Below are 13,112 nucleotides of genomic sequence, written 5' to 3'. Positions count from 1 at the left end.
ATCCCCACCCTATAGGGTTTCTAGTTTGTTTTTAGGCCTCAGCACTACATAATCCACCTTACAACTTGCCAGTACTATGAGCAATAAGCAGCCGTCCTATGCAGACCACTGCTTATAAACATCCATGGGATGTAGATCTCAGCTATGTACTGAAATTCCATTGATTTAAACAGGGCTTGGGCCGCGGTGGCTTAGTGGTTAAGACGCTGAACTGCAGACTGGAAGGTCGGCAGGTCAGCAGTTCGAGACCCGAGTGCTGCATGACGGAGTGAGCTCCCGTCTTCAGTCCCAGCTTCTGCCAACCTAGCAGTTCGAAAGCAAGAAATTGCAAGTAGATATATAGGTACCGCCTCGGCGGGAACGGTAACAGTGTTCCATGTACCTCGGTGTTCAGTCATGCCGGCCACATGACCACGGAAGCGTCTTCGGACAGCGCTGGCTCTTCGGCTTAGAAACGGGGATGAGCACCGCACCCTAGAGTCGGACATGACTGGTTGGGGACACCTTTACCTTTTTTTTTGAGGCTATTTTACTTTTCCCTTGATTGTGCCTGTTGTGAATGTTGTGGTTTTATAGTGGGATGTGTATTTTGTGTGATTTAAGTTTTCCTTGTAAAGCAGTGCAATTCCATGCATGTCTATTCAGAAGTAAGTCCTATTGCATTCAATAGGACTTACTCCCAGGCACGTGTGTATAGAATGGCAGCCCAAGTAATGCTGAGATCAAGTATTATTATTTCCCTTTTCTGCTTCCTTGTACTATTTTCCTTAAGTAGATAAGGATAACATTTCACTCAGGCTCAGCCAGGATCATCTGAACATCTGTGGGTATCTGCCACAGAATTTGGACTCTGATTCAGCAACAGGATTTCCTGGGTAGATTGTGTTATGATGCCATCATTTGAAGGCATCATGCCACAGGGGGACATCTGTAAAGGTCTCTGGAGCTACTCCTGGATTGCATTTTACTGTGGTTTTGTCTCTTAACAGTAAGGCTTGACATAAGTCCACAGAACTTACTAGCTTACACAGATTTTACTACCATTTCTCCCTACACATACTATGTGAGATAATAATCCTAAGCGGGGTAGGGGAAATGAAGTTTCAGATCATCTGCGACTTGGTTCCAACAGAACGGAAAATACCGACACCAGTTTGAGGCTGGCATAGGCAATGGACCCGATCCTCACAGCAGAATGGGGTGGGGGCTTGGATCCAGTGGATCCAAGGCTGTCCTTACCCCCGGAATGTCCTGTAAATTTATGCCCACAAAACTTTCTATGGGTGTTCTGGGCCCTTCCCATACTGGCTGAGCAATATTTCTGTCCCATCCGAACCCCTACTGAATTGCACCCTGCACTATTTGTAGCTAAAACAAAAAAGGGAACTGCAGAGTTCCTCTATCTAGTTATGTGGTGTGACACAGGTGGCTAAGCAAATGGCTTTTTGCAATCCTCCCCTAATATGAGCCATGATTTCACAGCAATGACCCAATGCAGGGATAATCAGTTTTGGAAGTTTGATGGTGGATTGGTAATAAATGGTTGTGCAACCTGCATAACCTACAGAAGATAGCGTGCTTCCAGATGGCTGGCTCCTACCACTACCGATCAAAAAGCACTGAGCAGCTATTTAGACTTTGCCTGCTTAATGGATTTTTTGTGGAAAGATAAAAGATGGAAGAAGTGGTGGCAAAGCACAGGAAGGTTACAAATGGAAGTCGATAGGAACTGGGCTGGATGTGCCTGATCTTGTCTGATCTCGGAAGCTAAGCAGGGTCAACCCTGGTTAGTAGTTGGATGGGAGACCGCCTCAGACTCAGGCTGCCTGCATAGAGCAGGGGATTGGACTCAATGGTCTTGTAGGCCCCTTCCAACCCTATGATTCTATGATTCTATGACATCATTGGGACCCCCTATAAAATTCCATAAATTCTATGAATGAGGCAGGGCAGTAGTGTGAGTGAATAAGGCATAAAAGCCTCGTATGGAAGCCCCCTCACCATATCAGTCATTGGGTCAGGTTAAGCACAATCTCTTGATCAGAATGATTAAAGTAAGCCTTCACTCTAATAATAGCTCAGGGCAAGATGCAATGCAATTGAGGGTGGGATGGGGTGTATTTTGATAACTTAATACTGCTAGTTGGAGGCAGGATATTTTTATTTCAATAAAAAATAAAGTTAAAATAAAATAACAAAAACATCTGGATAATGTATAACTCCATTCAGTATTGCAAGCTGTCATTTGAAAGATGGGGTAGAAGTAATTTAAATAAATATATAACCCTGCCTGCTACAAGCTACACTAAACAGGAGGGTCTAGAAATACCTCAAGAAGTTCCTTAAGGCCAAACTCGATGTATGTATAAACAAGGATATGCTCCAGTTATAGAAAGGAGACACTGGAAATAAGGTCTGATTTTAACAGCAAAAGGTGCATTGAAGTAGGAATGCTATTACCTTCAGCTTACCTGCTTTTCACAGTCTGTTCCCCCAGATAAGAAGAGCCATGCTGGATAAGACCATCAGGGTCCATCTAGTCCAGCATTGTGTTCACACAGTGGCCAACCAGCTGCCCAGGGGAAGCCCACAAGGTGGACATGAGCGCAACAGCACCCTCCTGCCCATGTTCCCCAGCAACTGGAGTACAGAGGCATACTGCCTCTGATGCTGGAGGTAGCATATAACTATCAGGACTGGTGGCCATTGATAGCCTTATCCTCCATGAGTTGTCTAACCCACTTTTAAAGCCATCCAAAATTTGGTGTCCATCGCTACATCTTGTAGAAGTAAATTCCATAGTTTAACTTTGCACTGTGTGAAGAAGTACTTCCTTTTCTCTGTCCTGAATCTCCCACCAATCAGCTTCATGGGATGACCCCGGGTTCTAGTATTGTTAGAGAGGGAGAAAAATGTCTCCCTATCCACTTTTTCCACCTCATTTATAATTTTGTACATCTCTATCCTGTCTCCCCTCATTTGCCTTTTTTCTAAGCTAAACAGTCCCAGATGTTGTAGCATTGTCTCATACGGGAGTTACCCTAGCCCCTTGATCTTATTTATTAATTAAATTTTTAAATCACCCATCTGGCTGGTCACCCAGCCGCTCTGGGCGATGTACAAAGTATGTAATACAACAGTTTAAAACAATAAAATTGTACAATAAAAACATAATTTTCTAAAAATACCCTAACCCACCCCAAATGGCCGCCTGAACAACCTGAACAACCACATTTTTAATGCGCAGCGGAAGCTCATTAAAGGGGGGGCATGGCGGAGTTCCCTAGGGAGGGAGTTCCACAAAGTGGGGGCCACCACAGAGAAGGCCCTCTCCTTTGTCCCCACCAGTCTAGCTGTCCTGGCCTATGGGACAGAGAGAAGGCCATCCAAGGCTGATCTTATTAAGTGGCCTGTCTGGTGTTGCTGGAGGTGCTCCTTAAGATCATTTCAGTTGCCCTTTTCTACACTTTTTCCAACACTACAATATCCTCTTTTAGGTGCGATGACCAGAACTTTATACAGTATTCTAAGTGTGGTCTCACTATAGATTTGTATAAGAGGAATATGATCTTGGCAGTTTTGTTTTCAGTTCCTTTCCTAATTATGCCTAACATGGAATTTGCCTTTTTCATAGCAGCTGCACACTGGGCTGACAGTTTAATCGAGCTGTCCACCACAACCCGCAGATGCTTTTCTTCTCAGTTGAACTCCGAGACCAGAAATAAGTTCGGCTGGGAGGAAAGTGCTTTGTGGGGAAGGAAGGTGGCATAGCAGTCATGGGAGTGTTCATTTTTTCCTCAAATGTGTCCCTGTTTGCTCTAAAACTTTGACCATTTCACCCCTTGCCATATACATGAGTGGTGCAGATCGAGGTTTAAACCAGAGGTGGGGAGCCTTTTTTTCTGATGAGGGTCACATTCCTTCCGGGGTACACTGTCGGGGGAGTGCATGTCAGCGATGGGCAAGGAAAAGCTGAAAGTCAGTGGGACCAGCCTGTTTGCCCCCCTCCCTCATTTTGCCATCCCCCTTCTTACCCAGTCTGGGGAAGGGACAGATCGTTCTTGCCAGAAGCCTGAGCTAGTTGCTTGCAGAAGGTTTTTGGAATTAGGACAGTTGCCGCAGGTTGCCTACCACTGATTTAAATAAATAGATCTGCTGCTGTGTCATCTAATTTTGCTGTCGGACTGTCATGAGTCTCATAACTGATAGCTTTCTCACCAGGCAGAGTGGTTGGATAGCCACTCTTGGCCACCAGTGGAGCAGTTTTGGATCTCGAACATAAGAGAACCATCCTGGATGAGACCAAGGGTCCATCTAGTCCAAGGGTTCATCTAGTCCAGCATTCTGTTCACACAGTAGCCAACCAGCTGCTTTCGGGAAGCCAACAAGTAGGACCATCCTGCTCAGGTTCCCCAGCAACTGGCATACATACTGCCTCTGATACTGAAGGCAGTATATAGCCATCATTTTAATACTGTAAATCTGAGTGACCAGGACTGGTAGCTTTCAAGCTTTCAGCTTTTCTGCAAAATAGTTTTGATTGGCTCAATACTAACTTGTTTCATTGAGCAAAGAAAAAAAAAACATATTTAGTAATAACTGGCAAGTGTGTGCTTGAGTCTGCAATCCTCAGGCACGCTTACCTGGGGGACTTGCTTCTGATTAGACATGCATCGGATTGCACTATCAGCTTTGTATCTTGCTTCCAGTCTGCCTTGATCTCAATGCCTTTTTCTCTTTGTCTCTCTAGGCACAGAATGATCTTGCCTCCTTGGCTTTTATTCCACTGGCTTTCCTAGATACTGCCCTCTGTTGGTGGATATCCTTCTTCACTGGCTTATTTGGTGGAATGCTAATTTCTTCAGAGTTGGGTTTTCATGGTGGGTGGTATTCTCCTGCAGATGTTCTACCAGATTCTGTTGTTCCTCATTTCCCTTCACAAACATTATTTTTTAAGGTTGTGACCCTAACTGCACTTACTAGGGAGTAAGCCTCATTGAATTCAGTGGAATTTTCTTCCGAGTCTGAGCATCACACTACGGGATTTTCTACACAATGCATTTAGTGTGCGCTCATCATTCCTAGCTCATGGTTGTTTAAAGGTTTTTAGGCATCTAGGTTTTTACAGCCATCTGTCAGGGATGCTCTGACTTGGATTCCTGCATTGAGCAGGGGGTTGGACTCGATGGCCTTGTAGGCCCCTTCCAACCCTACTATTCTATGATTCTATGATTCTATACGTCATCGTGACCCTCTAGTTTCACTTCTGTATCTAAAGAGCACTTTTGGCGAGTTTTTTTAGAGCAGGGAAAATGCAGTATTTGAATTGTAAATGCAAAAGAAAATGCTATTTCCACTTGTGTATACCACAGTGCCACCTAGAGGTTATGCAGCAGAAAAATGGGGAAAGAACCTCTCTTTGTATAGTGCTTGGATTGCAATTCTGTGATGAAACCAACAGTAGATACAGTGGTTTAACAGCCCAGTGTAGAAAGCCTCTGCAGATCATTTAACCTGGGAGCATTGTGAAAGGTGAAATTTTTACAACTGGAATGATAAATCTGATGCAGTCAGAAATGGTTGTCACTTTTGGAGATGATCCTGCTCCTCGATGCAGTGATGTCATTGGGTTCTGATAGGTGGTGTGTATCCTTAGTCTGCATTTCTGCAAATGAAGAGCTGGGTACTGGCAGACAGGGAACAGCTCCGCCCATTTTAGTAATCAACTTTCTGAAGGCTTGCCTGCACATTAATTTGTGGTAGAGATAACTCTGATATCTCCAAAGGAACCACATGTGGAAGCTACTGAAAATTGTATTTGCATAGTAGTGCTTTTCATTGGAGCTGTAAGGTTTGACACCAGGTCACCACGTGGATACCCCGATTGCATGAGAGTCTCCATGCCATTACTACATATTTCATGTGGGTGGGATTATCCACCATTTTCAAGTGTAACAGCCTTTGGAGCACCACCACAGAGTGTATTTTGATAGCTTCCATGTGGGGGTCATACTATTTGAGCCAGTGCTGAGGGTAAGTGGTAACTGAAGCACAGTGCAGCGTAGTGGGTGATCTTCCCACTGATTTGTATGAGTTCTTTGTTTATTTTAAAGGGCTACCATTGTTCAGGGGTACGGTTCTAATATGTTCGTGTGGAATGTCAGTATCTCTGGTAACTTTGGCCCTGCCTGTTGATATTTTTTCTTGACTTATCATACATATTTATCAGTTTGACTCAGACAATGAAGTTGTTAAAACTTAGGAGGAATGTTGTGAAGCTCTCTCTCTACCGACACTTTACCAACACTCTCATCTTGGCAATAGCAGGTGAGCTTTGGAAATAATTCTTTCTTCAGGTTTATAGAGGGCTGTTTGAACCAGATATTATTTAGGATATCTACCACTTCAGTGCTCATTCTGTCATACGGCATGTCCATATGCTGTATAACAGAACGGCATGCTGTATGACAGAACGGTTTCCTTTGCTTTCAGTTCAGTACTTTTCTAAGTCAGGGATGTTGGCCTGCCTTGGGTCCCAGTCCGGACCTTCAGGGTCCCTCAGATGGCCATGCCCCCTTCCCCCTGCCCCACCCTTTCTCCTGGACTACTGATTTCACGGTTTCTATGTGGTCCCCCACCCCCATTCTAAATGGTTGACATGCCTCTCCTAAGACTTAATTACTGGCAGTAAGGGCTTTAATAGGGATGTACGAAAGTCACTTACCTTTTCGAAGGGTGACATTCGCGGTGGGGGGGAGGCGCTCTGTCCGTCCCCCCGAAATTCTCTCCGGCCAGCTCCACTCTGTGGAGATTCTGTGGAGCCACCGGCCAGGGCCGCTCGCAGCCAGACATCCGGCCGCTGGGCAGCCTGCAGGGACGCAAATGGTGGCTGCGGTAGCCACCACCATTTGCGTCCCTGTATTTTGCCGTGATAGGCTACGTAAATATTTATGTAGCCTATCACAGCAAAAAAACAACAACAACAGCGAATGCAAATGGCAGTGGCTACGGCGGCTGCCATTTGCGCTCCCTTTTTTTTTGCTGTGATAGGTTACATAAATACTTACATAGCCTATTGCGGCAAAAAAAAAAAAGGGAACGCAAATGGCGGCCACTATGCTATTTGCGTCCCCCCCTTTTTTCCCCCGTAATAGCCTACGTAAATATTTACGTAGGCTATCACGGCAAAAAAAAAAGGGAATGCAAATGGTGGCCGCCGTAGCCGCTGCCATTTGCATTCCCTTTTTTTTGCCATGATAGGCTACATAAATACTTACGCAGCCTATCACAGCTTCCACAGGGATGCAAATGGCGTCCCTGCATTAACCGTGATAGGCTGCGTAAGTATTTACATAGCCTATCACGGCTATAGTGATGAACGGAATGGCGGCTGCGGATGCGGCCGCCATTCGCAGAGCAGCACAAACAGCACCGGGCAAGTGTCCCATTTCGCGTGCTTTTTGCGGGGCGGGGGGGCTTTGTGCACTGGCATTCGGCCTCACCGAGATCCGTGGCGGAATTCTCTGACATCCCTAGGCTTTAAGCTAAAATATGCTAGTATTTTGCTCCTCTTCCTTTGCCTTTGGCCCACTCCCTTTTCCCTGGAATGCACCCATGACTGGAATGCAGCCCCCAAGAGCTTCTCCGAAATTGAATTTGGCCCTTGGACTGAAATGAGGTTCAACACCCCTGTTCTAAATAAATAGAAAGGAAATAAAGGAGGTGCCTGAAAATAAACAAAAAAAGTTGTATTTTCATGGTTTATCGACTATTACCATGTTGTCATGCACAGAGCTTCCTTATTTTATAATCCTAGTATGCAGAGGCAAACATCTGTCGCCTCAGGAAATCTGGTGAATTGAGGATTAAGCTCCAAGAAAAAAATGGTTCTGTAAAATAATGTAATTTCCTCAGTATTTTTATTTTAGTTGGATAAGGAGCAAATACTCAAAAGTGATTTTACTGCATGGTCATAGAAATGCAAGCTGATGACCACAAGCCCAGTAATATGCATTGCTACTTGGCATAACTTCCGCGGTTATAGATGATATTAAAATAAATAACTTAAAATATTTTAAAGAAGAGTTCTGTACTTCAGTCTGACTTGCTAATCTTTTACCATGTCTGTCTTTCTCTCTCTCTGTATGTGCGTTTAAACCTTTAGCATCTGTTGTTTTTATCATCTGGACAACTTTGAAATTCAGGCTGGTAGATTGTCAGTCGGTAAGTTTGTCTTTTAAAAAAAAACCTGCCATGAAAAGTATATTTTTGTTTTGATAGGCAGTTAGGGAGGGGGCTGTACCTCAGTTGGTAGAGCATATGCTTTGGATTTGGAAGGTTGCAGGTTCAATCCCCAGCATCTCCAGGTAGGGTTGGGAAAATTCCTGCTTGAAGCCTAGTCTGTGCCAATGATACTGGGCTAGATGGACCCAAGGTCTGATGAAGTATAAGGCAGTTTCCTATGTGGCTAGCTAATTGTGGATGAATTCAGGATGGATTCTTTGCTTTGTTTTTTGTTGAAAATGTTGGTATTTCTTCTATACAGATTGAGTGGTACTTTCTTGGCATACTGTATCTTGCATTTCTTTTAACAGGATTGGCAGGAGCTGTGGGTGGATGATGCCATCTGGCGACTTTTGTTTTCAATGATACTTTTTGTCATCATGGTTCTTTGGAGGCCATCTGCCAACAACCAAAGGTATAAAATTCATTATGTTTATTTGAAAAGTAACATTTATATGTATGCCCTGTAGACCTGTCAGTCCAAAGCACTCAGTTATTTCTGGTATCCAGTAACTTTCTTTTCAGATTTAGATCCTGTGACCACCCTTAAATATAAATGTTGAAAGAGACCTATAGAAAATCTTATATATTTGGTCTGGTAGAACAGCCATTTGTTACTTGATTTATTTTGTCTTTCTAAAAGATTTGCTTTTTCACCATTATCTGAGGAAGAGGAGGACGATGAACAGAAGGAGCCAATGCTGAAAGAAAGCTTTGGTAAGAAGAAAAAGTTTCTGCTGCATGAATATGATTTTTGTTTTAAATGGGTGTCTCTGTAGCTTTACAGAGGTTTCTACATTGTCGCTAATATCTCATAATGACACCCTAGGGTTTTGCTAGTTTCAGTTTCTGTACACTTTGGTTGCATTCTTATTTCCTTATGGCTACCAACAACATTGTTAAGGACAATTATCTTGCATTCCTGTGCTGAAGAGATTAAGGTGTCACAGCTTTATTTTCATGGAATAGTCTCACCACCCTTTGCATGGCAGAGGAATTCAGACAGTAGTTGAAACGATACATGTTCTTTAATTATTATCATCTCTTCATTATATGAAGAAGACATAGTAAGAAGTATTCCTGTTAAACCATCTTCCAAAGTTTAACTTTGATAAATAGCAAAGAAATTTGCCCTCAGTTTGTTCAGAAGGGCCTTTTGGGTTGGGATGGAAGTGGAAACGATTAAAACATTACTCCTCATGATCTCTCACCTAACTCCACAGATAACTGCTTGCTACATCTTTGTCTTGTTTGTCCATTGTTGCTTACGGTTCCATCTGAGTGCCTGTGGTAGTGGTAGGCCATGGGCTTCTCTTTGCAGGGCAGAGGGGCTGCAGCTTATGAAGCTCCTTTGTCTGGTGGGGGGTCCAGTTAAGCACTCAAGTTGCTAGACCTGACTTTGCTCCTCCTGCCCAGCATAGGCAGCTTTTAGAACTAGAGAGACCTGCTGCTGGCTGTAGAAGCTATCATTGCTAAAGGTCAGAAGAAGAGCAGAGTGGAGCCAGGCCTGGAGAACTAGCTCTACATGCCATGTAGTAGATCAGCGTCAGTGGGTTTCTCTGATACCTTGTCCCTGTTTCTGTCTCCCAGGAATTGCCTCCCCAGAAGCCTATCTCCAGTTTATTATCTCCCCTTCCCATAAGCCAGTTGACTTTTTATCCTATTCTGAGCATGGCAAAGAGATAAAATGTTGGGGACCTCCTATTAAGTATTCCAGTTAAAGCATTTATACTCTGTAACTGTTCCCTTCCTGGTGGTATAGTTGAATCAGTTTTTTTCCCCTGGTATCCTGCACAGAGGGAATGAAAATGAGAAGTTCAAAACAAGAATCAAATGGAAACCCTAAGGCCAACAAACCAGTAAGTTTGATTTTCTCATAGCTCATGTTGGTTGAATTTGTGAGAAAATTGTTTTAAGATACAGATTGGATGGTACATTACTCCTAAGAAACTACAGAAAATATATAGTGGAATTGTTGCCCAATGTTTGAAATGTTAAAAAGAAGAGAATTATGATAGGCTGACACATACTGGAAGAAAATAAGATGCGATAGAAAAGATAATCCATATAAACTGGGACTTAACACCCGTTGTTTTTATAAAATCATACTGCTAGCAGTACGATAGCATGAAATAACCTCATACGTTATCCTCTGTGACAACAAGCTATTATGCTAAGGGCGTAATCCTATGGCTGGCTGAGTGCTGTTGGGAGTTATAGGATTTTTTTTCTGTCTAAACATGCATAGGATTGCATCGTAAATATTGGAAACTGATTTCCATACCTATGTCAGTAGAATTGGAAAATAAAAATACATGAATAATCTGTTATGTAAAAATTAATTAACTGTATTATAATTAAAGCAGTAAAAACTTTTATAATTGACTTTTTCAAAATTGGAAATTGTCTATTAAATACTGGTGAGAGAAGGCACTTTGGATATTACACCTTTATTTAACTTGCTTTAAAAAGGAAACGTTAGTTAGGTTTCTCAGCTTAATTTAATTCTGCACATCTTTTGTAAATGATGGATTTTATTTTTATGTAAAATGTAATAAAATATCTATAGCCCCACCCTACAAAAGAAGAGGTGGAGGGATATCAAATATAGTTAATGATGTGTTCTACAGGAAAAAGAATACACAGTATATTTTGGTGGTTCAATTGTTTATTATGTTAAAAATAATAGCCAACTGTTATGAGAAAAAATTGTAATGCCATTTTCAAGTCAAGCAATCATCCACCAATCACATGATATTTCACTCTAGCAGGAAGATGATTTGAAATGGGTAGAAGAGAATGTTCCTTCTTCAGTGACTGATGTGTAAGTACATGTAGTTTGACTTATATTGATGGCTGGTATACTGGAAGCAAAAGCACAGAAAATACTTGTTGCAAGAATATTCCTAGAATATAAGCATGTTTCCAGTTGCATTCTAGAATTGGTGTGGATTTCCAGATTCTGCCTGTGGGCTGCCAGTCCCTAATGTGCACTTTGAATCTGGTTTATAGCCTGCTGCTATTTGGTGCTGTAGCCAGTATATTCTCTGCTGGTCTACATTGCTGAAAGGGACCATTGCTAATTTTACTTGTTGTTCTATTGAAGAAATACACATATTTTTCTCTAATTGTGTGATTTCTCTTATACTGTGCTCGGAACTTTCATTTGGCAAAATAGACTTCTGTGTATGCAATACTTCATACTAACACAATAATGATAATGGCCAGCATTAATCATTGTCAATAATGTGTGGTTTTTTTCTCCCCCTCTCAATGCAGTGCTCTCCCAGCGCTTCTGGATTCAGATGAGGTCAGTAAACATGCCTTAAGCAACAATTCAAGTCCTGTGACATGACAATGAAGTTATGAGCCAAGAATTAAGGAAATGATTTCATCCTCTTAAAAACTGAAATGCTTTTAACTGTTCCAGTTAGTGCATCAGGGAACTAACAAAGGCAAAAAGGAAGTACTGATAAATATTAAGGTTTGATATGATACATCCACTTTAAATCCTTTTACAATCCTTTCATTGAGTTGTCATTTGAATTTTTACTTACTACATTTATATACTGCTTTTTTGACAGTGAGATTAGGCATTTCACAGTTGAAAATAATGGCTTACAATTTAAAAGACACAATATAAAAGAAAAAAGGGACTGGGAGGAAAGAGGAAAAGCAGATTCAGGATTCCAAATCTATTTCTATCTCCATTGAGAAGTTGTGTAGTTAAATAAGAGCTGAACTAAGTGGTGTTTGGCAAGCACATATTTCCAAACCCATGTTTGCCAAGATAATGGTAATGCAGGGCTGGGAGGAAAATTTGTGGGAGAGGGGTGCTTAACCCCATTTCTGCCTGTAAATTTCCCCTGCAACCCGACCCCCATTTTTCTTGCAACTGGGCTTAATTTTACTTTTGAATGCCAGGTGCAGGGAAAAATCAGTTTTCCTCATAACCTTTAGTTCAATCCCAAGTGTTTCAAATATGTCTTGTTCAAGCCATGTCCTCAGTGAAACCTTCTGTCTGGCAACTGCCAGCAAGGGAAGACATGTTTCCAGTCACGGATTGAGTGAGTGTCGTCCCCCCAGCATTCCTTTACCTCAGAGGTCCTCAGTGCGAACTGCTGCCAGGCCACTGCTAGGTTTCACCAAGGAAGCTGCATTGAGCACCTTTTGTTGGAAAGGAGGGATAAAAAATTAGTAAACAAATAAATCAAGGATAGGCAACCTTTCAAAAGCCATCTGCATGTAATCAGTTCAGACCTCTGATAAGTGTGATCTGGCATTCCCTGACAGCCCACTGCATGGGAAAGAAAAGGGAGGGGTGGAAGAACGTGAGAGAAAAAGGGAGTGGCAGAAAGAGAAACAGGGTGACCTCCACTCACCTTTGGTTCTGGCCCTGCTCACTGCTGGCATGCAGCCCCTGCCAGAACACCCATGAAGGAATGCAGCCTTCGAGAGAAGAAAGATTTACCGTCCCTGAAATAAATAGGGGAAGTCTTGCCTCCACGGCCTGAGCAAGTTCTCCCTTGCCTCAGATGTTCTCAGTGGAAACTGGCTACTGCCCAATACGCAGTGGCCAAAGGGCCACCAGAGGATGAGGGCCGGAAATGCTGCCTGAGCAATCCTGGCACCACATGGACAGGACAGCATGTTATTTCTGTTCTTGATACTTTTGAATGCAATATTATTGTGAGAATCTTTTGTAAGCTGCTTTGAGAGCCTCTTACGGCTATAAAATAGATTTACATCTTCACACAGCACATAGTTAAACTATGGAATTCGCTAGCACAAGATGGTAGCGATGGCCACCAACTTGGATGGTTTTAAAT

General features: G+C 42.6%; 1 protein-coding gene across 8 annotated transcripts in view; it reads left to right on the top strand.

The window, feature by feature from the left end:
* TMEM87A (transmembrane protein 87A) overlaps positions 1–13,112 on the top strand; it is a 39,101-nt gene that overhangs the window by 19,365 nt on the left and 6,624 nt on the right. Inside the window, exons 12-19 of one of the 8 annotated variants that reach the window (XM_084846566.1) lie at positions 4,751–4,819; positions 6,219–6,327; positions 8,165–8,223; positions 8,595–8,698; positions 8,927–9,000; positions 10,081–10,142; positions 11,052–11,107; positions 11,563–11,593. In XM_084846566.1, the coding sequence (XP_084702692.1) occupies positions 4,751–4,819; positions 6,219–6,327; positions 8,165–8,223; positions 8,595–8,698; positions 8,927–9,000; positions 10,081–10,142; positions 11,052–11,107; positions 11,563–11,593 (564 nt within the window). Of the gene's footprint in view, positions 1–4,750; positions 4,881–6,218; positions 6,328–8,164; positions 8,224–8,594; positions 8,699–8,926; positions 9,001–10,080; positions 10,143–11,051; positions 11,108–11,562; positions 11,594–13,112 lie in introns of all 8 variants that reach the window. The other 7 variants (XM_084846577.1, XM_084846605.1, XM_084846545.1 and 4 more) reach the window with 7 other exon arrangements.

Source organism: Heloderma suspectum, chromosome 1, assembly GCF_057233095.1.
Source record: "Heloderma suspectum isolate Gila_16-S chromosome 1, 16-S_ref, whole genome shotgun sequence".
Lineage (NCBI taxonomy): Eukaryota > Metazoa > Chordata > Lepidosauria > Squamata > Helodermatidae > Heloderma > Heloderma suspectum.
This window is presented reverse-complemented; position numbering and strand designations above follow the sequence as displayed.